At 42.4% G+C, this 26,808-nt stretch overlaps 1 protein-coding gene across 3 annotated transcripts in view; it reads right to left on the reverse strand.

The window, feature by feature from the left end:
• XYLT1 (xylosyltransferase 1) overlaps nucleotides 1–26,808 on the reverse strand; it is a 151,839-nt gene that overhangs the window by 50,432 nt on the left and 74,599 nt on the right. For all 3 annotated transcript variants that reach the window (XM_048961815.1, XM_048961813.1, XM_048961816.1), the window contains exons 3-4: nucleotides 8,356–8,528; nucleotides 7,552–7,754 (exon numbers count right to left, since the gene is read on the reverse strand). In XM_048961815.1, coding sequence (XP_048817772.1) covers nucleotides 7,552–7,754; nucleotides 8,356–8,528 — 376 coding nt within the window. The remainder of the gene's footprint in view (nucleotides 1–7,551; nucleotides 7,755–8,355; nucleotides 8,529–26,808) is intronic.

Here is a 26,808-nt window from a genome sequence, read left to right on the forward strand (position 1 = left end):
TTAGCCCTATTTTGATGGAAAACAGTTTACCTATTCCCTCTCCTTTCAGTTTCAGCATCACCACTGAAAGGCTGAACTGAAACAACCCTTTGCTCACCCCTTCGTGGCCCCTTAGTGTTTAAGAGTGACTTATGAAAGGTAATGGCACATGTTGCTGCTTCATCTTCACTTTCAATTGCCACCCAATATTATTTTGCAGCTGTTTTATTGCGAGTGGCATCCTGAAATCTAAACAAAAGAAGTTTCTTAACGACAATTTCAACAGATTTTTAATTTCCTGAGAGAATTCTGCAGGGCTACAAAGGGAGAGCATGTTTAAAATGCAGTGCTATAACAGAAACGTTTCCCTTTTCCAAGCAGTTTTAGCATTTGGAATTTGATAATCATTTTACTGAACGTTCTATAAAAAACAGCTCAGTAGAGATTAAGTTGCTGCTCCCAGAGCCCAGGTAAACTCACAAGGAACTGTTTCTCTGCAGCTCTTTTTACCCCTCTCCCAATTACATCTATAGAATAAAGGCTGCTTGGAGCAAAGCTGCGGGGGGGAATTGGGACACAGCATCTTGTCTGAGGACCGATGCCCACTTCCAGCCACAAACCTTGCTGCAGCCTCTTGCCCACAGGCACTAAGCAGCCGGAATGCTGTGAGAAGGGCCTGCAAATACAAGCCAGCCAGTGGGGAATTTCAATAGTGACACATTTAAAGGACAAGAGCCATTCTGCACTAAGGACCCTTTTTTGACTAGATTACTCCTGACTCCTTCACCACAAAGACAAGCTCCAAGAAAAACGCAGGTCACATAGAGAGTCCTGGGGCTGTGAAGGAGAAGCAGCTGAGCTGGCAAGATCCCTCGTACTGCTCAGAGCCCTCAGCCCTAACAGATCTGTTATCCTTACCAAAACACTGCGCGAGATGTTCTTCCAGCATCCTGAAGACAAAAAATGTAATTGTGTTGCCTAGGAACTGATGCTGCACATTATCACAATGTTTGCGTTGCTATTGTTTGTAGGTAAGGCTGAATGTCATTCACTAAAGACATGCACTTAATTCTTTTATGAGGCAGACCTTTTTTCTTAGTCATAAATAAATGAAAAACAAATCGCATCCAGAAAGAAAACAGCAAAGAGCTGAAAACAAACCCTTTGGCTCTGCACTGGAGAACCTCTTTAATCAGTATGAACAGCAGAGATGAACCCAGAGACAAACCAGCCTCCAATCTGGGGTGCATTAACTTTTGTTGCCAGATTAAAGCTGCCACAGGGAACATTCCAGAAGTTCCAACTAGGCACAAAGCTACGAAGTGCTGTAGATGTCACAATCCTACAAAAAACAAAAGCTGTTTGTAGCTCCAAGCCCAGCAGTGAAGAAGGAGCAGCCTCATCTGCTGTGGCTGCACACAGCAAGGGCGGGTCTCTCATCACTGCCAGGTTGAAGAAAATATTATGTTAACACCAGATGTAAATAAAAGTCTCAACATGTCACCCCCCACCCTTTGCAAACAGCATGTGCAAAAGCTCTGCTTTGCCAACCACTGGATAATCTAGCAGTAAACCAGAGAAGTGGGATAACAGACCAGAAATGTAACCTTAAAAGAAATCTCAGGCTAATGTGCTGGAGAAGTGAGGGAAGAGAAGGAGAAAAGGTTATTTGAGGGATTTAAGGAAGAAGAACACCTGAAACTGTAAGAGAATGCAGATATATGGAAAACATAGATAAAGTCCCTTTTTGGATAGGAAAGAAGATTTCCTGGGAAGCATTAAGAGTGGACTGATGTCTGGCTTACCAGATAAAGATATTCTGAGCAAACAAAGCTGCATACGATGTCAGCTACAACACCAAGATAAAAACCTTAGATGCTGGCATCTTAACAGATGCTGTACTGCCAAAGCTACCTGCTCTGCCATCAAAACAGATAAATACTATTTTCCCATGCTTCAGCTCAGGATCATGTTTGAAACACACTTTAAAGCATGCATAATGTATTATCTCTCTACTGCCAATTCCTTGCTCTATTGGCAAGGCCTGACTTTATGAGCAGCGCTGCAAGGGGTGCATGATCAGAGTGCAAAGTCAAACCCAGGCCTGGAACACCAGCATCCTTCACAGAGGCTCTCACATTGAGCAACAGCTCAATATGTACTACCAGGAAGGAAAGAGCCGAGAAGAGATGGCTCTGAAGTCAGAACCTCAGTGAAAGATGATTGTTTGGCTAAGTAAAAATGATGAGAAGTTGAGAGAGAGCATAACTGCCTTTTGAGCAAATGTCTCTGGTGATCATGTTGCTACTACACAGCTTCCATCAGCCCTGCTGGCTTTGGATTTGTAATTTTACAACAAGAGGGCACAGCTGAGTCTCAGACATTTCTCTTAAAGCTAGAGTGCTCTACCTTAGAGTTCAGTTCTTAGTTTCCTATGCTCCCAGTAGCACACTTTGAGTCTGCCTGTTGCAAAAGCTGCAAAGTTTTGTAAAAGCAGATGGAGAGCTTGAGTCTCGTTTGCTCACTCAGTACAAACTGCATTCTCTCACTATTTCTTTCTCAGTCATCCGCTTGAAAGGTTTGGCCATTAGGTCAAAAGTCCACAACAAACCTTATCAGGTCATCGGAAATCTGCTATACAGAACAAAACCCATCTCCAGTGAACTTTACATAGTGTCAGCCACCCATGCTCTGCTGAAATAAGGAAACTGCTAATCCCTGGGGTCATCCCATCACCTGAAAAACAACTTGAAAAAGTGGCAAAACATTTTCTCTTTTGTTTCCTTTCCCGATACCCAAAGGAAGCAATTTCTGGTCCCTAGTGGGGCCCAAGTGCAGGACCTGGACATGTAAGCTACGAGAGATGAAAGTTGTGAAGAAGAAAGGTGAACGAAAGGACAGCTTTATCACTGCTAGGCTGCCTGCCATGTTCAGACTTGGCAGGAATTCAAGCAAAACTGTTGATTTTGGGTGGTTATCTTCGCTAACAATTCCCCTAGGAAGCCAGGAGCACAGGTTGGCTGGAGCAAATGAAGACTGAGAGCCAGGCTGCCTGCCTGCTGCTGGCTGATGGACTGGAAACGCTGACCTGAGAAAAAGGTCCACCTGCTTCACAGGGAATCTTTAAAGTTCCTATGGAACCCTGAAATGTGTAGTGAACATTGCTATTCAGCATTAAAAAAGGTTAACTTGGCCCCTGATCAGAGGAGAACACAATAAAACAAGAGCAGGTCACTCAAGAGCTTTCTGTCAGCTGTGGTTTCTTGATTTTTGAATACAATTCTCACTGACAGAGATGATCATCACAAGTTACATGAATTTTGGCACCTGTTACTGAAAGTACTGGTCCCAGTTAGATCATTCAATTGACTCCCTTCTGTATCCACCCTTCCCCAGATGCTACCAGTACTTTGACACATATTCAAGCTCCACACCAAAATCTCTACTATCTCATTTGACCGAGTCTTCACAATGCAGGAAGACATTTCAATAAAATTTTTATCCTAAAATGAACTCATCTTCATAGTACGAGCTACCAAAACACAATAGTTTTACTGGTTTTCTTTTATTATACCCAATCGCTCATAATTGAAAATCAGCATTGTCTGCATTCCCATTTCCATAAATAAGCCACTCTTTTTTCTTACCATTCTGAAGCGCTCCCCAAGCTTCTGCTAATAATTTTGCTTGACCTTTATTAAAGACAGAGCATTAGCTGGCAATTAGATTTGGTGATCCCTTTGGTGATAGAGATTCAGTGATTTACTGTAAATTACAAGAAGTTCCAATGTTTCATTACGTGTATCCTCTGTACAAGCTTTGTGACCAGGTAAGCACTGACATGACATTCACCATTAAATCAGGAAGTTCAATGAGATCATTTGAGTGTACAACACTTCACCTGTCCCATTACCCACGGACTCCTGCAAAGCACATTAAACATTCAGCATCAACAGATGCTCACCACAGTTCCCCTTGTTGGGAGTGAAATTTCAGTCCCTGAAGGTAAGGTTGACTACCTGATGCTGTTTGTCAGAGGCAATAAATAATGCAAATAGATACGCATGTAAAATAAAAGGATAAAGACATTGATAGCTTTCCCACAGAGCTTTGAAAGAGACTCTAAGAAGAACAGACTTCTTCCTCAAAAAAAAAAAAGAAATCATGAAAAAACTAAGAAAAAGGAAGGTATACTTTTTGTTCTCTGTGAATGTTATGGTTGTGGGAGACGGTATCTTGAGAAACGTGAAAGCGTGTGCCTTTTTCTAAACCCTTAAAACAACGAAAAGACCCTAAACCACACAGCCTTAGAGCAAATAGAGAAAAAAGTAAAGTCAGAAAACTCCTACCCCAAAGTATCTCTCTGCCATTTCATCACTCCTTCTCCTACTCACTATGGTTATCAGGGTTGAGCAGAGTCAAGTTAGATGATGCTCCAAATCATTTCCCTCAGGCCAACAAACAGCCTACTGCCTCATGGAAAATGCAGTATCTTCTCAGAGGTATCTCCATGCTCAGACTGTGTGAGCGATTTCTACTGCAGTGACAACTAGAAGCACGTGAATGAGAACCTCATTGTATGTACCTGCTCGACAGAGTCCACCAAGGCTTCAAAAGCTAAACACTAAGGCACGACTTCAGCAACAGAGATATTCACATTTTCTTAGTTTGCATATGTTTTATTTCTATTTTAATTGCTCCCCTCCCATAATGAATGGTTCTGATCTTTCTTTCTTTCTTTCTTTTTTCTCCCTGTGCCTTTATATGCTGTGATCCTTGACATCTGCTTCTAGGCATCTCTTCTATAAGATGAAGGGTTCCCAGTACTTGTAATGTAGCCTGTGAGCATAGCAGACTGCTCCCCAGACAGATTTAGGCTTCATCATACAGAATTAACCCCGCATATAGAATGTGTTCTCCTGACTTAGAAGGCTGGATTAGCTTTTATTATCAGAAGAGAAGCAGTAAAGGTTTCAGTGTTACAGATGGAATGGCAGATGGGAAACGAAAGCTTAATGTGAAGCAGCTCTGGATAAAAACTATTAATCCACAAAATTCATATGTTCTTATGCAGGGAAGCCTAGCTAAAAACACTGCAATATGACTAACCAGTGTGAGAACTGCCTCTAGCCCATTATCTAACAAATCATGGCCTAACGTCTGGAAAAAGCAAAAACCCCTCAAACACCCTATTTACTGTTTCCTGAAAAAACAATCTGTCCTGTATGCAGAGAGGTAGCGCCTTCCTAAGATCGTAAAGAATATTAATTTATAGCACCTCTACTATGGAAATTAAATAGACTCATACATATTTTTGATGAGCTAACATTTTCTAGGGTTTATAACTGTAATAGTCCACATTCAAAAAATTTTACAGCACCTGTAATTCGCTGTTATTGAAGTCACAGCATTAAAAAAGGGATTTTACTTTGTGTTGAAGTGCATCGTGTAGAGGGGGAGCCTGTATCCAACAGTTCTGGTAACAGAGAGCTTTGACAGAAAGGGAAGTGAGCTCTTCAGCTCCTGCCCAGCTGCTGGCAGCCCACCACGCAATCCCAGAGCAGCTGCAACGCAGCAGTGCAGCCTTCAACAATTCCCACCATGAAGAAACAAACGCCTGGAATTTTTCCAGCTGAATGGCACTTGTTTGGAGTTTGAATGACTTTAAGATACCACGGCATACTACAAAGAATCCATTAATGCAGAACTGACTGCAGTCTACTCAACAAATCCTGTGGCTGTTTATGGCCACATCTGTTAGTGACTGATCCCATTTGGCCCTGAGGTTTAACTTGTTTCGCAGAGCATTTGAGAATGCTGCAGGTCACGGCCTCAGTGCTACAAGATTACGTTTAGGGTGAACACAATACCACAGCATGGCAACTGGATACATCTGCTGGGACTGTCCTGTAATTACACTACACCTCCAACCATTTATTCACTTATAATTTATCTTACTTGATTACAAGTCCCATCACCTACCTTTCTCCTCTGTTGCCTTTCATTATTCTACTTTTTATCATCAGTGTAGGACTCCTGAGCAGGAAAATGAGTTACAGGGAATAAGAAGCTACTTTTTTTTGCAGAACTCAGGAGACACAGAGAATGTTACATGCTCTCCTTTACAATCACACATAGTTTATTGCTCACACATTCATAGAATCATAGAATCACCAAGGTTGGAAAAGACCTAAAAGATCATCCAGTCCAACCGTTCACCTATTCCCAATAGCTCCCACTAAACCATGTCCCTCAATACAACATCCAGCCAAAATTGCTACAGCTCTTCCTGTAGGACACCAAATCAGATGCAATGTGAAATACTGGGAGTCCTAAGTTCAAGCTCCCTTGGTCCAATATCAGTGCACTCTCTGCGACTCTTATATTCTTGCCTAGTTTTCCTCCCCAAAACACGCTGCATTTGACTGACAGTGCTTAGAAATGGGACCAGTGACAAAGCCTTTTGCCACTTCTCACAGGAATCCCTCCTAAGGCAAAAGCTCACGCTGTTTTCAATTCACACTTCTGTGGGGATTCCTGTCTGAGATGGAAGATTCAGGAAAGTCCCATTATTTGAGATCTTGAAGAAATCTAATCAGCTCTTTTTACTGCCTTTTGCTAATATATTTATTTTGTATTAGTATAAAGAGCATGCAATGTCATCACTTATAGGAGAATTACCCAAGAAAGTTATTTCCCTTTCCTTGATTCCTTTCAGTATGAAGGGAAACAGATGTCACAAGGAGAACTTCCTCCTTCTCTCTTCTTGATAATTCTTATAGCCTAGAAACAACAGCTGAAGCACAGTTGTTCTTTGCTTTCTGTAGTTTTCACTCTCCTTCCCCTTTTTATTGCCTACTTTTGCATAATGTAGTAAACTTCACTGAATGCAGTTGTATTGCCTGGGTTATGTAAATGCAGAAAGAACGTAATTTCACTTAAAATCACAAGCCTTATCACGCGGTGATGTGTGAAGTTCCTTCCCTGATGGTGTCTGAATAGAGACATTCAGGGAATGGTTGGTGCTGAAGATATAATTGACTCCTAGCAACTTATTTGTCACTTCTACTATCATTATCCTTTACAGAAAAAGTACTAAAAAAAGGGAAGAACAGAACATTACCTTCACTGAATCTACATTCACACCTTCAGCTCCTTCTGAGACATCAAATCAAACTGTTGATCAGAGCCCTGGCAGGGAGCAATCTCTCCATGCCTGGAGTTCATTTAGCTCTGGTGTTTCCCATTACTTTACTCAGCCTCTCTTCTAGGTGCCCCTTGCTGGAAATGGGGACTAAATAGAGCAGCACCTGCTTCCTCACTGAAAGTGAAGAATTGGTTCTGCTAAGCTGCTTGCAGCCACAGATGCATAGGGTACAGTGACAGTCTCCAAGGCAAAACCACGGTTATCAGACACCAGCTTCACCAAGAGGAGTCTCCTGCTGTAAAACAGAACAAACTGCTCCTCTGACCTCTACTTCTTGCAGCACAGAAACACCATCCCTTACAGCAGTACTTACTTCCCTTAGGAACAAGAGACGTGTTTAAATGTGCTTAAAAGACTTGCTGTACCTGATTGGGTAGTCGGCAGCGCTGAGGTTAATGAAGAAATCCCATGGCCAGTCATTCATCTCCATTAAGTCCCTCATGCTCTGCAGGTAGGTGGACAGAAGACTTGCTCCTCCCCAGATAGTTGCCATTCTCCAGGAAGTGACTCTCACATTTGGGTACTGGTTAGCAAACTGGAGCACTTGCCGGTGTAAGTAATTGGATCGCTTTACAGGAGAAAAAAGTGACATATTCAAGTTACTCTGTCCAAAATTGTCCCTCCCTGCATTGACTAACCAGTAGCTGTATTTCTTGACTACCTGAGTGTAGTGACCTTTGCCCTTCAGCTGCTACAGCGCACAGCCTTCTTCTGCAAAATGTTAATAATGAAACGTGTAGAGCTCCCTCTTTTAGCTCATTTCGTTACAACTCAAGTAACTGTTAAGCAGTACAATTAATGCTTAGTTATAATTTCTCATCAGTAGATCCTAGGTAGCTCTGTTAACACCTGCATCTTCAGCTGCCCCAAAGGACCTCAGGTCAGCTCTCCATTTAAGAGGCCACTGCAGCAACGTGTCAATTACTAAGTGTACAACAGACAGACATGGATAGATACTCAAAGACATACAAAAAGAGATGAAAGCTCTTACACAGACAAGATAACAAGAAAGAGTTATACAAAAAGTGGCTCCAAACATATAACAGATGGAAAGACAAGAAGTGACGTGCACTTTATGTGGCAGAGGTAAAGAGAAGATGAAGAAGATGACAAAGATGGGTAGACTGACAGATGGTGAGACAGGCAATTTATAACCAGTGATATATTACCTTGTCAACATGAATGTAATAAAAATGGTCTTTATGGTAAATAGCCTTAAACATGCGTTGGAGCTGCCGAGAAGCTCTGCCATGAACAACCAAGACAAATGCGATCCTGACTGGATTGGCTGGCATGTACTCTACGGAGTCCTCATCCCACTGTACATTGTTGTTGGCTTTTCCTGTTTGAAAACAAAACACAGGACATCTCTGAGTGTATCTGAGAGCAGCACGCATTTGACCTTGGCTCATTTTTTAAAAACCAGTCTCTAAGGGGAAGTGAGAACTTCCAAGGAGTGCTAGCCCATGCTGCACCAAAACCGTCCCCACCTGGAGGCTTCCACCCAGACTGAGCCACATGAGCATAGGGAAGGACCCAAAAGTCTGAGCTCCTTCTTTGAGTCAGACGCACCAAGCTCTGCCTGGACACACACACTTGAACTTTCAAAGCAATCACCTCAAAGTTTCTAAGTGCTGTTCAAAATATTTTCAGAACGCCAAAGCTAACTCCTCAGCAAGAGACCCCTCGCTCCATCAAACAACCCTCATTTCTCTGATCAGCACTGCTCTGCTGAGAGGCTGGTAAAACTCTGCTATTTAACAGCAACTGAGGATTATCTTGACAGATAGCATCTATTTGCAACTGCAGGAGTAGCCTTGAACATTTAAATGGCATCCTGTGCACCTCTGCTTCTCCATGTGTGAGACTGAGCCTCACAATACTTTCTCAAATCTGTTTTTTATTTTTTTATACTAACAAAGGAATTTATGGTCTCAATTTTCTAAGGAAAACATCACACTGTAGGTTTTTGGCTGGATGTTCTGATAAGTGCTGAAGGGACATTTTTACTCAGGAATGTAGACAGCCCTGTTTTGGTTTCGTGTAACATGTCTTCATCTCAAAAATCTGACCATGATAGAAGAAAACACTAATTTTATCCAAAAAACTACCACTCATTCTTCATCTAACAACATCTTCATCCCTTTGACCTTGTCAGGATCTTTCTCAATAGAAATGTTTTAGGAAGAACTTGAAATTTTGCATGTAAGCAGAAGGAAAGCACCCCAAAGATTAACAAACTCCAAACCACTCCTGCCTCCATTTCCCCCTTGCAAACGTAAACTTTTTTTTTTTCTAGGCAGTATCATTGTCTAAAATGCAACTGAGCTCCTCAAAACAAAAAAAAGAAAAAAAAGAAGAAAAAAAAGGTACAATTTTTCATCTGTGCTGTCTTTCTGGTTCATTTTGTCAGAAAAGAAAATCTGACCATCCTGAAAAGCCTGAACTTCTAATTATATTGGAAATACGTACTTAGTTATTGCAAATAGAAGTGAATGTGAGCAGGATTCAAACATTCACTTGACACTACAGAGAAAGGTGCAGAAATGGACATACATGAGCTACACCAGGTGAAGGCAGCAGCAGTGATCACATGCAAGAACATCAACTTAACCCATACACCGCGCTCTGGCGTAACAGGATCCTTCAGACTCAATGCACCTGTATGAATCCAATAAATAACCAGCTCAACCAGAGCACTCAGTTGGGTGGGAAGTTTGGTCCCCCCAGCAGGAAAGCAGCCCTTCAGCCCGTGGGTGCTCCACAGCCCTGCTGTGTGGGAAAGAAGAGCAGAGGAGTGTGTCCTGAGAGGTGAGCTCCAGCTCCTGCCCTCTGGGCTGCCCCTCTGCTCAGCTCACACACCGACAGCAGATGCAATAGGTTTATGCAATTTTGTTTGAGTAATCGAAACGCTTCTTTAGACAACCACAAGACAGATCCTGCTGTAAGGCAGCACCATGTGATGGAAAGGAATAGCTTCAGCATCTCCAGTGACACTCCCTCCAGGTCCTTCTCCTCAGCCATACTTCTGTAGTGCTTTGCCTTAGATAACGTGTTTCTTCTGTCCTGGAGGCCAAGAAAAGCTATCCGTGTGAGAAGTGCATCCAATCTCTGCAGTAAGGCTCTTTGCTGTACCACATATGGGGTTGAAAGGCAGATATGTGCCTATCTGTCCCATGCAAAAGACCTTTACCTCCCTGCAGCCCCTCAGGGAAAGTCTATCTGGAGTGGTACTGCTCACAAATTAATGCAACTTTAATGCCTCAAGATGTGTTCAGATTGCCTATCAAAAAATCTCTAGCCATGAATCACTCCTAATGTTAAAAAGCACACCACCAACTTAAATGGCATTTCTTTACAAAATCATCCACTAACTCACTAAGACTCGGATGAACTCAGATTAAAAGATTAGAACAGAATTTAAATTTCATTTCTTCTATCACATCCAGTTTGTCTACTATGGCATTTACATACACTCAGTTCTTCTGTTCCTCCTACATCACTGCTGAGCCTCCCCATGTGTGTGCTCAGGGCTTCTGCTCAGCAGCAGGGACACAAAGTGACCGTGAAAGGAAAAAAATATACAAGGAGAACTGACAGGAGACTGAAGGGCAATTGCAATAGCTAAAACAAGCAATTTTTCATTTAAATTGCTCTGATTTCAAGCTGTCGATGTCCCATCAGTGGGCACAAATATTTTTAGTGGTTTTCATTACATTTTTGGATACCTCTTTACTGAAATTAGTGGCTTTCTGCAATGATATGTAGAAGGTGACGGGAATTTAAAATAGCTGTATTGTGGGTCTTTTATTTTAAACTCACTTGCTTTCAATATCCACACTATCATTTACCTAGCAATTACTGAAAACAAAATCCTCCTGAATTTTCATCTGAAATGCCACCGCACTTTATCAGGTTTCTCTAATAAATTCCTGCAGTGACTTACTCTCCTCTCTGTTATTTTCCTCTTTTTCTATGCTTCTTCCTTCTGCCTTTTAAGGTTCAGGTTTTTTCAGTCACATTTTCCACCTGCACGCTATTTTGGCTTCTAATCCTTTCCCTGCCTGCCTGGAATTTCACGAAGGTAAGAACATTGCAACTTTTCCATACATCAGAGTATGTGCTGCTTCAGCTCTATACTGGCACTTCTCTGTTTTCAGTCTGGGGCTGATGAGCAGACTGCTCTGCTGATTAAATAGAGAACCAGCTGGATTTCTGAATAAGGTGAAACACTGAGTATTCTTTTGCTCCATAAATACAGCAGGAGTTCAGGGCTGTATAAACAATGGGAAGAGTATAACAGCACTAACAACAGTGTTCCTAACAGACCTACCATGCATGTGGCACACCATAGGCCTTCGTGTCACATTAAAAAAAGCAGTCTTCAGCTCTGTGACAAAATGCCTTTTGTAAACTTACTTGGAAAATTGGAAGTTGCCTTTCTGGCTTCCTGCTCAATAACTTACATTGAGGTTTGCCAGGAAAAACACATCTCTTTTTGCAGGTAACAGGAAAACCTCTTCTCCAGTGCAGTTCCAACTTGCCTTCTCTAAGCCCCAGAGAAATCAATACTCATAATTAAGAGTTTATTCTTCAACCACTGCAGTATTACTAAATGCCAGAGTAATAAACATTGTGCAATCACTTTCCTATTTGTTGTAGTGCCACATAATGCTCAATCATCCACCAAAAGAACTCAGAACCAACTAATCTATTACTTCTAGTGCTAATTAATGAGATCATCAGACTTCTCTAGCAGCACCAAGCAACCTTTTAATGAATTCTGTGAGCCATATTATTTTTTATAAATTAATCCATCCATTTCTACTCTAAGTCTGGCATCGTCCTGTCTGTTCAGCAGAATGCCTGGATACTGCTGACTCAACCTGAACACCACTTTGTGCATGGGCCAGGCCTTGATACCATGAATCAGCTGACAGAGGACATCATAAGAGGCACTGCTGTGTAGTTCAGCACACTATTTACCAATCACATCCATAACACAATCAGATAGCTACCAGTACAGCAGGAATCCCAGCCCTAAGCACTCCACAGAGGCAGAGCTCTGCATCCCTGCCTGAACACACAGGAGCAGCCCTGGGACCACTTCTGCCACTGAGCAGTAGTTGCAGATTTTTTCTGTGTTCCTCCATTCTAATTCCTCAGCACTCCTAACAGTCCAGGAGGCTGGAAATGTCCAGGGTTGGCTTCGTCTGAAACTTCTTCCATTTTGGTTAGCACAGAACAGTTTTGCTGTGTTCAAATGGAGACAGGAATAAAAAAAATATCTCTACTTAGAAATTTGCATGCTTCTAACACAACTACCAGCAGAAGTAGCTGGCAGTGTGTGTACATATAAAAGCAACAAAACAAACAGCTTTGTGGCAATTTACAGGTGAGCCTTTAGGATCTTATGAGAAGCCTTTGTTTGACAACCTGAAAATAGGAAAATTTCTCTGGACTTATCTACAAGGACGCTCTTGTTGGTGTAGAGCAAGAGAGGAAGCTCTGTTACTGTAATGATCCATTTCAGTAAAGCCACAGGGCTCAGGAGAGTTCCCTGTCTGTACCCTCCAGTGAGGACACGTTACACAGACAAAGTAACTCCTGAAGCATGCTATGTGAATTGCTCTTAGGTTAGAAAGCAAATTTTGCTGTCCCAGAACCCAGAACCCAAATAGGATTTTGTCACAATGCAGGTGAGTATTCATCAAAACGTGAGCCAGGCAGCACATTTAATTCAGATGGATTTCTATGCTGATGCATCTTGCAAGGAACCCCAGCCTCCCCCTGCCTCCCGTCAGGCCACGAGCACAGTGCTCAGACCATGGGGCTCAGTGCCTCTGCTGATCACCTCTGCCTGGGTTTTGCCTTTAGCAAAGCACACCTGGCTCCTGCTGCAATTCATTCACATGGCTGGCCATACACACGCCTTCTCTTACTGGGTTTTAACACACTCAGCAAAGCAGAAGAGATGGAATCAGCAGAGATCTTCCATGCAGCTGTCCCCAGGGCATAGGGATTTGTGAGGAATGCTTATGACTTACAAAATGAAACGCTCCTGGTTACGATCTGCAGATTTCCTTTAAACTGCTGTTACCCGTACTTACTATCTGCAAATTAGCATCGAGGACTTTGGATAAAATTTCAGAAATTATGTTGCTATTGAAAAGTGGATATTCAATTTTTTTGCAGTAATGTTTTATCTCAACAACTCTTGAGTATTTTTCATTCCCAGCCTCTGCCATGAATTACAGAAGCAATTTATGATCCTCTGTAAGTTCACGCAATCAAGTAACCCGTAAGCAAAAATCAATACAAGGTAGGTGGGGAGCAGCAAAACGTGATGTACAAGCACTCCATGACTTGTCCGTTCAGCATTAAAGAGACACATTTCAGTACTGTTCTCCCATGCTGAGCAGTAGCCCTGCCTGGAACAAAGGGGTTGATGTGGCCTGGGCCTGCTGTTATGGTGTCAAACACGGCAGTGCAGACTGCAGGCAGCCAGAGGAGAGGAGTCCTGCCTTACAGCTGGACAAGGTCTTGTAGGAGATCACTGCAAGTTTCTACGCAGTGAATTTGTGGACAGTGAAGCAGTTTTACGCCCCTGCAGAAGTACAATATAGTAAGGGAAAATGGTTATAATCATGGATTTGGGCTGAGTTGCACTGTAACTCCGATGCTGGAGGATCTCTACCTTCACTGAACAGAAAAATAAAGTGTGTGTGAAGAAAGGAAGGTAGGAGGAGAGAAGACATATGGAGAACTGTTTCATATTCACAACTGGATCATAAGACAATGAATTATTTCTATCTTTTCCAGGGAAAAAAATATGATGATTTTCTATTTCGGAAATTGAAAGAGAACATTTCCATCCCTGCTCTGTCACCTTCCTGTCAGAGCTGCCTAACTTTTGTGTTGTGTGCACCACTGCAAATACTCATCCACTGCCCCATTGGGGTGGGTACAGTCTATTAGATATAAAAGAAACCTGCACCAGGAAACTTGGTTTTCCACACCATATTTGTCTCCACACCATATGAAGGATTCACACTGAAGAACCCTGAGAACAAAGATTTCTATTTTTTCTATCCCAAAGCTGTTGCAATAACAAAGGACTGTGCAAAATCAACCCCCGTGCAGAAATTCAGATTACATGTGTGCGTGTGCTATACCAACACATTGTGTGAGTGGGATTCAAAGAACAGAGGCAGCGTTGGGTCTGGAAGCAGTTTGCTGTGCTCCAAATACAAATTCCGCCTTGTCTTGCAGTCAGCCTCAAGTAGTTATTGTAACCATTCCTATGTTTTGCAAACGACAGTCTAATTATCTGATACTGCTACACTGCTCTCACAGCACACACTAATCTTCATTTGCTATGCTAACTATCAAGTTTGCATTTCTGATCATTCTAATGATGAAAATGGCCACGTTCCCAGGAGGCACATCTCAGTTACTTGTAGCTTTGCTGGAGCGTGCTAGCCAAACTTTTTTCCTCCCTGACATTACTGGTCTTGAAAACTAACCCATTGCTATGGAGCAATCAAGGCAGCAAGAAAGCACCAAAATCACCACAACACAAAGTGTAACAGAAATACAGCCATATCAAGTCTCAAGCCTCAAATTAGCATTTAAACCAATCTTTCTTTCTTCTAGCACTCTGTTGTGTTTTCTTCTTGATTTTTGTTTTTGTTTTGGAGAACGGCACATCTGTAACCTTTATTCCATCTCTTCCTGTCACGCTCACAGCACAAGTAATCAATAAGCAGTGAAAATAAATGCACTTACATGGTTAGAATAGCCTCTACTTCACATAACCGCCCAGGAGGAATGTGCTGAGACTGCTGAGGAATGAAGAGGCAGACACATGCGTGCTGGTTACCTGGTGATCAATGCCTTCCTGCTCTGTTCTACCACTGTGCTGCCATCCTTCACGTCCCGTATCAAGGACTGTCTCCCTGGATATCCTTAAGAAATGAACAGTCAGTCACCGTGACCAGCTGGTGTAAGGCCAGGGTAACTTCACTGCAACTGTAGGAGCGAGATCGTTTATATCACATGAGGGCTTGGGCTGCTAACTACAAATTCACCCTTCCTTTGAGATTCCCATTACATCTGTCCCGTTTTTTTAAAATCAGATTTTGAAGCACAGAGTCAGCCTTGATTCTCTGCCCACGATGACCACGAACATGATGTTGGACAGAAGAAAAAAGGGAAGACTTTTATCGTTTTTTGTTTATCGGTTAGGCACTGAGAAGGACTGACACAGTGCAGCAAAAATAAACCTGCAAACCTGCAGCATGTGTTGGAAAACACTGCCAAAGTTCAGACTTACATTTTAGCTGACACTAGTTGTACTGTAAGTGGAATTAACAGAAATTTCTTCATAGAGACAAAAGATAAATAGCACACACCCAGGCAGCTCCACTCCAGAGCCACATCCCACTGAGTTCAGCTCCATGGATTTCTGAAGCTGCAGCACTGCAACGCATCTGATTGCTTGTAAGAATCTCATATTGAGGAAATAAAAGATGCACATGACATCAGAATCACATACGTGTATGTACCATGGATACATGTACAATCTGTGTGCATACATATGCACTGTATACACTGGTGGGTCAGTGAAAAAAATAATCACAATTGAAATGTTTAAACTAAAACATTAAATGCTACACCTCAGAAACTGGCTTCCCAAATAAATGCAATTTCTGCATTCAGAGAATAATTTTTTCTTTTTCTTCTGCCCGTGGGCTGACACGTAACTCTTCCAAAATATCCCTTGTGGCAGAGGACACTGGTTAGCAATGGCTTACTCTGCTTCAAGCAGCAGAGCTGCACTACGCGATCATTCACTTTCTGTTTCCAGCCCTGCTGACCACCGGGCCTAATCGACTCACCCAGCAACAAAGGCGGCCTTCTGATGAGCAGGAGCTGGGGCTGCCGGATAGAATCACGAGACATTTCCGAAACCTGGACCTTCCCTTAATACTGGCATCCATCAATGAGCTTGTTTTATGTCTCTCTGGATTATATGCACTAGATTAACTAATTCTGGGCAATTTAAATTTTCATAACCTTACCCCATGCACTTCACGTTCCCTGTATGATGTATTTTTCATTTATCTGTCTTAATAGTGACACATTAATTATTTTATCATTGATTAGCTCTTGTGCTTCAAGAACGCTTGCTACCATGTACACTACTGAAAGGGTAAGCGTGAATAATTTTACCCAACAGGGAAGAAAAAGAGGACCAATTTTCTTCCAGTATATTACTTGTCAGACAGAGAAATAGAACATAATTATGTTGTGACATTTCCAACAGCAAATATATTCTATTGTAAGCAATTAACAGTGGTTCCTTTGGCAGACTTTGGAAGATTACTCATACGGTATGCAAAGCTACAATAACATCTGAATAATAAATAGCGCTGCACTCCTTTAGCTGGATTTCATCATACATGCATAGGTCGAAAGAGAGGAGAAAGAGAGGAACAGCAATTCTCACACAAGCCACAAGTGCAAACTGCAGCACTTCTGGGATGGCAGCGGTGGGGCCGTGCTGCCTTCCTGGCTGCAATGCCTTCCAGAAGCTGCTGCTGATCAAGGGGGATTAGTGCAGATGGTTTAAGAAGAAAATCATGGAGCATTAATCCTCTAAACATTTCATAGTCAACATATCTTTAATACAATCCCTCTAATCCAATTAGGGCGCCCTGAAAATCATATCTTCAATTCCATGCTGTGTCGGGATCGGCGCTGCGGGCACACGGCCGCTTCCATGCCTGCTCAGCCCCCTGCCTCTGCTCAGCACAGCCCTGAGCCCCTGCCAACACTGCAAAACACTGTGCGTCCATCACCTGACAGTCCCTGGCCACAGCTCACCAGATGGATAACACATCTTAAACACCAAACTCCTTTTCATTCGTAAAGACACAGAATTAAACATGCAGGGAAAAAAAATGCATCATTTCAATTCCCGCTTTCACAACTGGACAGCAGCTATTGAGACACATTACCAGTAAGAGGACTGAGGTCCCAGCAGGTGGATGGGCATCCTGTCCTTTCACCACCGATCCCCCTGAGCTAACAGGGTTTGCAACCAATCAACAAGTTACTACCTGATCTATCACAGCTAGGATGATTTTTTTAATGTTCTCATGAAAATTATTTGGACTGGTTTCTCTCAACACTTATATTTAGGGACAAAGAACAGAGACAAAAAGCACAGTATTGTCGTTAAAGCAAAATACTTTTCATTCTATTGCTCCGTGCCATTAGCATACCACTAGCAGAAGAAACTCAAATTGATGGCACAGGAAACTCTTCAACAAAAGCAATCTGCAGTGTTTTTTTTCTGTACACATTTCAGTTTTGCTGTAAAAACAACAACAACAGAAGCCAACAACAACAATAAAAAAAATAGGCAGAAAAGTGGTATTTTTTTGATAAGTTACTGGCTGCAGCTAAAAGCATCCGAGGAGAATTCATATGAGCAACGCATTCTTGCAATAACACCATCATTTACAGACTGGAGCTCCAGATTTCCCACGGATTTTAACCAGGCTGCGATGTGTCTGGATGTCAAGGAGCTGCTCCAACAGCAACCCATAGAGGAGTCTGCCCTCTCCCACATACAAGGAGTATCCGCCCAATGCTGAAAATTGCAATTTTAACACTGACCTCTCTCTAAAGACAAAGATAACAATGGATATTATTCCCGAGATTACTTCAGCTCTGCACCTGCAGCTCCCACCTGTGCTGGCACTGAGCTTGGTGCAGGAGTGAGAGCCGTGCAGCAGTGCGGGACTCCAGGCACAATGCAGTGGTGCAGCACACTGTGAGCAGGGCACGAGTCCAAGGTGTTACGTGTTGAAATTAGGGAAAGCCCGTGCTGAAAAAGTGCTTTGAAGCTTTAGGTGTAATCCGGTAATACTGGCTTCCAATAGAATTCTTTTACCTGCCGCCGGCTCACAATACACAAGCTAACTGACCACTCCTGTCACAAGAGGAGGCTGAAAAACAAAACACACCATGCTCAGATGTGATTCAGTGCCTCTCTGCTTAAGGACTGGAGCTCCAAACTAAACAATTCATTCACAACTTGGCTTTCATGGTAAAGCAGGACAGAAAAACCATCAACTGGCAGCAAAACTGCTAAGAAAAACTCATTTGGGAGACGAGAAAGTGTGAAACACAAGAAACATCTCACAGATTGTAAAACGGCATGTTTATTTAAAAAAACAAGAGCAGGAAAAATACAGGCTCTGGGCAGAGCACAGCAGTGACAGCTCCAGGCTCACTAGCTGCCCAGCTGCAGGTCTGTGCAGCCAAGGGCACCGAGCACAGCCTGCAGGTAACAGCAGCAACTGGGGGATGAGGAGCTGCAGAGGGGAAGAGAAATGGGGGGAAAGCCCCAACAGTCTGTTAGGAAACTGGTTATACGCTTCCCCACATGCCAGGGAGATCAGTAAGGAACCTAATGCTGGCACCTTAGATGTACAGAAGGGCAAACACCCCAAAGCCACCAGCACAGGACCAGCAGGGTCTCCAGGTATCACCAGGTCTCCAATTACTGCTGCAGCTGTAGGCACCTTTGCACAGCTGTGGAATTTGTTCTTTCTGTAGCTCAAAGGCTAAAACATGCCAAAGAGGTTCATCTGCTGAATTCATCTCAGCTCGTCCCCTCCTATGAGGCAGGAGTCACTCATTTGAAATCAATGGTGAATTGACAGCATTAAACCAGTATCAAAAGAGAATCAGCACATCTGAGCCACATTCTGCTCGGTTGACTCATGTTTCAGCTCTGAACAATTCTTTGTGTATATAAATGCAGATCAACTTCGAGCTTTCGTAACAATTCCCCATTTTATCTAAAAGAACCAAATGCAACTGAGGGGCAATTTCTTTCAAATGTCACTTCTTCTTCATCGCACAAAGTACCATCTTCTCCTCAATGTAAAACCAATTTCAATTTCTGAAATTTCTGGAAACTAATTCAACACATTATGACCAAATGCTTGATGTTCAAGAGGAGAACATTCTCAGAGCTGAAGAGATCTGAAATGAGGATGCTCGTCTGCTGGCAGCCCTTTCGTTCAAACAAAATCACTTCTTAAATCCAAAAGTCAAACACTGTGGAAAGGGTTAATACACTGATGCAAACATTTTTTAAAACAACGATTACACCTGACACCACAATAACATTGCCTTAGTGTATAATCCCAAAGGAACAGAGACCTTTTGCCAAAGGTGGTTTGACTGTTAATATGAAACCCAACGTGTGCTCACTTTAATTACATTTGCCTGCTGAGAACATATTACAGAGTCCAGAATGCTAATTCATTGTCAGCATGACAGCAGGAACCAATATTAAATCTTGCACACCAATCTTTGCACGCACAAATTTTCCAGATTACCAATTACCGCACAAAAACACGACATGCTGCAAGCATGGTAATCAGCATGGAAGTCAAATGGGAACCAAATACAGCAAAGTGCAGCTCAAGTTGGAGCCAGCAGCGGGTGTAGGCGATCTCCAGACTGCTTCTCCTGCCTCTGTAACCTGGTCTGACTTTATCCTGCTTACACACAGCTCTGTGCTGACTTCCTTGGCCTTAAACCTCACCAGCACAGTGATGCCGTGGTGAAACTGATGGTCGTGAACCTTGTTAGTTGAAGCATACACTTCAGTTGCTAATTCCACTTAGCAGTACATAACAGCAGATCATAGGGGGGTTAGGGTGGAGCTTTTGACTCTTCTCAAGTCTTCAGTCTCATGCATTTCAAAGACACTGTGGAGTGCTTGTGTTCTCCTCTCCTGGTTTCTAGCACCGTGCTCACATTAGGAGTCGGTTGTACCTCCTAATCCACACCAGTACCAGCAAGACTTCTGTATCAGACACATTCAGATCTACTTTTAATTAATGAATATATTCATGCATCATTCAGTATTTTATAAGGAAAGTGCCTGGAGTATGAAGGGAAGAGCCCCAGTGCTCAACAGTGAGCTAACCCTGGGGAGCAGAGACATAAATTCAGCTCTGAAGGCAGCAGAGGCCCAGCCAACACTTCTAACTGCTTCTTTGCCTGCCTTTTTGTTGCTTTACTGATGCATAATTAATTAATAGCTACTGCGCCTTCCCAACAGAGCATTTTAAATAACAGTTAAATTTCTTTATGGATGATTATGAGTCATAAAAGTATGTCTGGATGTTCAAAGCAATAAACAAGCCCAGGTAGGGAGCCCAACCCGCTGAGGTAACTGTTCTTTCAAAGCCTGAAGTTGTGGGGATGCAAAATGCCTACTGCACAGCACTGTGCCATTTCCAGGCTGGCTTTTATCCAATTAATCTGTAGAAATGTAAAATTTGCCAAACGGCAAACGCCATTCGAAAGGAACAGGAGGGCATTTCAGAAAAGCTGCTGTGTTGGTGAGGTTCAGTGTTTCACCAAAAGGAAGCTGCACCAATTTAGACCAGCTCCGAGTTATCACTTCCAGTTCTCAACTAAGATAATGGAAATTGTTGAATCACAATTATTTCTACTCAAGATTCATGCGAGTGAAGAAATATACCTTCTTAGCTTTGAAACGTAGTCAGGAATGACTGATGGTTTTCCTTTTTTTGCCTGAATTCTGGACAAACTCGGATTCAAAGGTATTTTTAGTGCAACTTCATGCTACTGCAGACGAATAGCTTTAGATTAATTTGAAATAAATTCATATTGCTTAAAGATGCAAACTCACTTGGACATCCCATTTCTCTGTACGGTACTATTTTCCACTTCCATGTCCAAACCCAAAAAGCTTTCTATTATTCAAAGAAGATTGCAGCATTAGTGTTCAACAACAAGTCCTTCCTTAAGAAAGGAAAGGAACTTGCACTGGTCGTTCACTCTCCTCTAGGTTTAGTTATCATCTGAATGAGGATTTCATTTCTTTTCCTAGTCTTATCCATCAAGGGACAAATCCAGATGCCATCCTGTGGTTTTGTTTCCAGTTCGCACAAGACCAAGTGCTTCCCTCCCCTCCACTGATCCCCTGCTTATTTTTACACATGGGTACGAACCCCTTCAGAGCAGCTCTGGGATGTGAGAAGGGCTCAGTGTGGGCAGCCCGAGGAGCCCACATCCTCCAGCAGTACGACGAGGAGCAGCCAGCAGCACCCTGAGGGAACATGTGGGTCCCCCAGCAACCAGGCCAGCCAGCTCTCGGCTGCTCACTGAGAACATTCTTAGTAGCATCCAAGCAAAACAGCTCACCCTCAACTCCCCACACAAACTACTGCCATACTCTTTTTCCTTCTGATATTTCTATCTTCTAATCTTAATTCTTCTGGCTTATGGCTCAATCCTTCCATGGGGATTCATAGCAAATACAAAGAATAATATCTTCCCTACTTTCAAATATTAAGATGGATCATTATTCCTCCTGACATGTTAGAAGATATTTATCAGTATGAGTTATGAGGCCTTTCTGACTGCGAAGATTTAAACATCGATTTAATGCCAACTTAAAGACTCCTAAAAGTGTTGGAGATTGCATTAGATAAATAATTTAACAATAAAAGGTATATCAAGGCAGACATTATTGCAACCTCCTGCCAATCAATCACCATTTTCCATGTTTATCCAATTTCCATCTCAAGGCTCGGTACATCAAATTGCCTAGACATATAGGACACAACTGAAATAACTTCATCATTGAATAAAATTGCATGGCCATTAAAATTCTCTAAAATCAAGATAGCTGACATTATGTTAAATATTGGCTTCAGTTCCGTAGGGTAATAAATTCTGACCTAAATCCAATCTTTCATGGATAGCTGATTCAAAATGAAAAATTACTGTTTAGTCATTTTACCTTAGGAAAATTTCTGTGGAAACCAAACACAGCCTGGGGCGGTCTTTGAAATATATGATAATTAAAAACACAACTCCCATCCCAGGCATCCTGAAACAAAGTAAATGGATTTGTTTTGGTGCACAAATATCAGACACGTTAACAGCTACCAAACTGAGAGGTTGTGCCTCTCCCAGGTCTCTGATGCAGAAGCAATCGATCGGTACATGGCACAACTTGCACACCTTACAGCCAGCAGGCATCCCCTGCAGCTTCTGCAACAGGGCAAAGGTGCTGGGCTGGGCAGATAAAAGCAGGGAAGTAGTGCAGCAGAATTCTGCTCCGATCTCACATTTGGGCATTGCTGAAGACTCAGAAAAAACTCATTATTCTGTACCAAAATTAACTCCAACTCTTTTGATAATCAGATGTTAAAATCCACTTACATAGGAAGTGAACAACAATACCACCACACATCATGTTTTCACCTACATAATTTCCAATGGAATTAAGCACCTTTTATCCCCGGTCTGTACATGGTGTAACTCGCCTAGGGTGTCCCAATAAGCCTGTAATGTATCAAGGGGTAAATCCAAGCTCCCAAAGTCAGTGTTATATGACGGGTTATGATACGGCAAAGCAGCATGCTTTCCTTTCACTCTTTAGGCAGGAGCTCCTTAATGACTTCTGTGAGTAATCGTATCCTCAGGTGACAATCTAATAAATAGACTCTGAAAAATATATTCTTTCATCATAGCAAGAACAAGAGAACCTCTTTTTTTTTTCCCTTAAGTGAGATTTCTGGTTGGGTGAATTCCACTGTAACTCTCTGAGCCCTTTCAGGCTTGCAATGGGGGTCTCTCATTCCTCTCTCATTTCTTCTCTTGTTTTTGTAATCTGCACCGATAGGAAGGAAGCAAAAAGACACAATGTACCTGTCTTAATTTTGGCAAATTATGCCCACAAATGGCTATAAATGATAGAGAGAAATAAAAATGTGTGAATTTCCGTGTGAACTTTGGCCTGTTTGTTGTAAAGGACTGAGCTAAATCTAACAGGATTTCTTACCACGGACATTCAGAAGTGGATCAGGCTGAATAGAGTTCTTTTCTCCTGGCTAGGTGAACACTGCCAGAAGTGTCTGAAGCCCCTCTGCAGCATCTCTCTTGAGCCCAACAGAAGTGATTTTCCCACTTGCTTTTCAGGAACCTGCTGGCAGAACATTTCTAGAAACAAAACTGCCATACAATGGTTCTTATGCCCTCAACTCAAGTTGGACATGCTTGCTTTGGACCGTACACTTCTGTGGACCTCTTTTCTTCTTTAACCTTGCTTGCTCCTATATGAACCAACACTAGCTTCTTTTTCACTGGTCATCTTAAAAATTACCAAGATAGAGATACAGATATTTCTGTCTCATGATCTTAGATTTGAGTGGATACCTAAATAAAGCAGCTGGATTTTTCCCAGAAATGCAAAAGATTCGGGATTACTCATTCACACTCTTGAAGCAGAGTATAAACTAACATAAAAAGCAACATCGGGCTACGATGGAATAACTTACGGAATGCAGCCAAGACTGGTGGCTCTACTTCTAACTGCAGGTGTGCGTGCATAGGCAACTTTGACATTGGAGTGGTCAGAGGTACTGCGCTTCACTGCAGACAGTGCCCTTTGTTCTGGCATTAGCTAATGAACAATAGGCCAGCAGAAAACAGACTCTGGAACAGAAGTCTCCTGAGATACGTCATTTTGCTGCCCCCTGAATACATAAAGCTACTGGCATCCAAAACAGAAGTGAATACTTATGTTCTGGACTGCTGTGTCAAGAGAGAAGACAACATCACGACTTTGGAAAATCCACCTGCAATTCATGGAACCCAGTTCAAAAGTGTGCTTTTTTAAGAGGGAAAACAAATACTGGAGTAGGTTTTAGTTGCTGAAGACAGTGTTTAAATGAGTCATCAAAGCTAGTGCAATGTACATCAGCTATACTACTAACACACTTTGCTTTTAATATTTCATGGGAATCTTGGGTTTGTCTTCATCTCCTGGCAGGAAACAGTAGAATTACGCAAAAATATACCTAAGTTCCACATAGGCTGCCTCTGCTGCGGCTTGGCAAACCCAGCATGTGCTACACAGAAGACTTGTTATTCCCAATTAATCTCAGCAGCTGCCTCAGCTCTTATTAGCTGTTTGCTTATGCTGGCTGGCAAGGTGGGCAACTGAGCCAGGCTTGGCTCTCCTGCCCAGCTCTCCTTTTTGTAAGGGAGTAATCCTTACCATGCTCTCAAGCAAGTGATCAAAGATGATTCGTCCTCAGACACAGGGAATGACTTTGGTCCAAATCTTCAAAGATGTTCAGAGACTTACAGATGTGCAATTAATGAGAAATTATTTCAGAGCACTAGATCCCATGCAAAAGAAAAAATACAAACAGATACAACATGCATTGCAGTAAATTCCTCCTTTAAAATTCCTTTTTTCTGCCTACCATTCAGTGAATTACCCAGAATGAATCATAGCTCACAAATAGATGGAGAACATGGAAATGTTCAGTTCTGTTTAGTCATGCTGCTGTCAAGCTCACCAATATTATGCAGCACAGTAATACACAACATACACAGAAGATTTCAGCAGTTGAAAATACTCTGCTGCGTAGTAGTAGCTACTGGCTGGCTGGAAGTCTTAATTTCCAATTAAAAGCACAGATGAGTAAGCAGCAAGAGCAGCGCTTCAGCTGCAATTTACAGCAGAAGGGTGCATTCTCACTGGCAAAGCGTTTCTCTAACATTCTGAGGAGTTACACAAATGAATCAAGACTTCAACAAAACACTTTGCCCTCAGTTTCAGTGAGCAAGTCTCCAGAAAACAGAAGCAATCACCTTGCAGAATGAGGATGATACAAGCAATTACAGTTAGAATTAGTTACTTGCAGAGCTGTCTTGCTCAGCAGTGAGGTTTCCCAAGAGCTCCCACCATCCTTACATCCTTGGCGACAGGCGAGCACCCACCACAAGAACTGGTTGCTAGGATCTGGCTCCAGTGAGAGCCTTCCCTCTGGGAGAGGGAACTGAAAAATTCCTTGGCCTCCCTGGAGGCTGGTGAGAAAATCAGAGAAGGAAAATGATGGAATTCTGCCACGAACTTCTCAGTAGGCCAGGACTTGAAACCCAAGATCTTGCCAGGAACAGTTTGTGAGTAAGACTGTAAATAGAATACATTAGAGTTGCGTGTGCATTAAAGCAGATAATGGGAGCTGGGAGCACTGCTCTTCCTTACGCAGGTGCCAATCAGGAATGACTTCTTAGACACAACCAGATGATAAATCAGTGACTTATCATGGATATTAAAGCAGAGAGTGAGGGAATCAGGGCTATTCACACCTAACAAGCTCCTGAACAACCGAAGACAAGCATTTATCTGGAAGACTAAATACACACAGAGCAATTTCAGAATCTTATCCGAGGTTGCACTGCTACAGTCTCTTGTTATTCACTTTTTCTATACCAGTCTTGATTACTCAGGGAGAAAAAAGACCGATGTTTTGAAACTACCTTCTGTGTAAGAAATACTTGCACAGAAACAACTAAATCGTGGTTTTCTTAAAATAGCATTAATGTCCTATAAGACTGGCTTCATGCCTAGACTGTTGGCATTTTAATGCAGGGTAGATCCCTTCAGCAACTCCTCCTCATTCCCAGGGAAAGACACTGCAAAACAGCCTCTGGTCTCGTAAGGCCCAGTAATTCCCTGAGTTCATCAACTACGTGTACCCACCTGAAAACGCGCCTGAAGCAGGGCATATTCCTTCTAACTGTGTACCAAATTCTGGAGCAAACTCTGTGAACAGTCAAGGCATCTATTCCAAGCAGCCACAAAACAGGAAAATCCTCTAGGCCAGCTGAGCGGAGGAAATTAAATGTAAAGGTTTTCCCTCCCCTCCAATTATTTTAGAGGCAATGCAGATTATGTCACTGTCCTCAAATCAAACAGGGGCTGCCTCGAGCTGCAGCTAACGTGGGATTGCTGGGACACAGCAGTCTCCTTTCCTCAAAGCAACAGCTCATCAGATGGAGGTTCCTGTGAAAACCAGTATTTCTTTCCCACACTTAGAGACATGCAAATGTTAGAAATGCAGAGCTGAATGTGTAGTGAGTCAGCCTCAGCAATCTATTTCTACCTTTGGTGACACTGCAGACACAACACTGAAAGCAAATCTGAAAGTTGCTGTTGCCCATTAACATTTAATGCATACTAGTGACACTCCAACAGTTTTGTTACGGTTGCAAAGTCAGATTAGGGAAGAACTAACACTGACGCTGCTCACACAACCTTAATATAAGCTGGATTTAATACTACTGTGCTTCATACTGCACAGCTTCCTGCTCAGCACTGAATAAAACCAGGAGAATTTAGATGCAATGCTTTCACTTAAACACTCATCCACTGAATCACTGCAATGAGTCCACATCAGAAGCCCAACACCTATTTTACATGAAAATAAGCAAAACTGCTGGTATGGCTTGAGTTTTCCTACCACAAAACACTTTTTAAACATACTTTCTGACTATATTTTTAATTTAAAAACCTGCCAGCTCCCACCAACAACCTCCTTTTGCTTCAATCATATCCATCTCATCCACACCACTCCAACTATGCACACTGCAGGATCACGGGAGCATTAGCCACTGCTCAAGCACTTTGCTTTCATTGCTGTACACACACAGCAACCTTTATCAAAGTGCTCACTAAGCCCCTGCTGCTCATTTGG

This window comes from Lagopus muta, chromosome 15 (assembly GCF_023343835.1).
Source record: "Lagopus muta isolate bLagMut1 chromosome 15, bLagMut1 primary, whole genome shotgun sequence".
NCBI classification, from domain to species: domain Eukaryota; kingdom Metazoa; phylum Chordata; class Aves; order Galliformes; family Phasianidae; genus Lagopus; species Lagopus muta.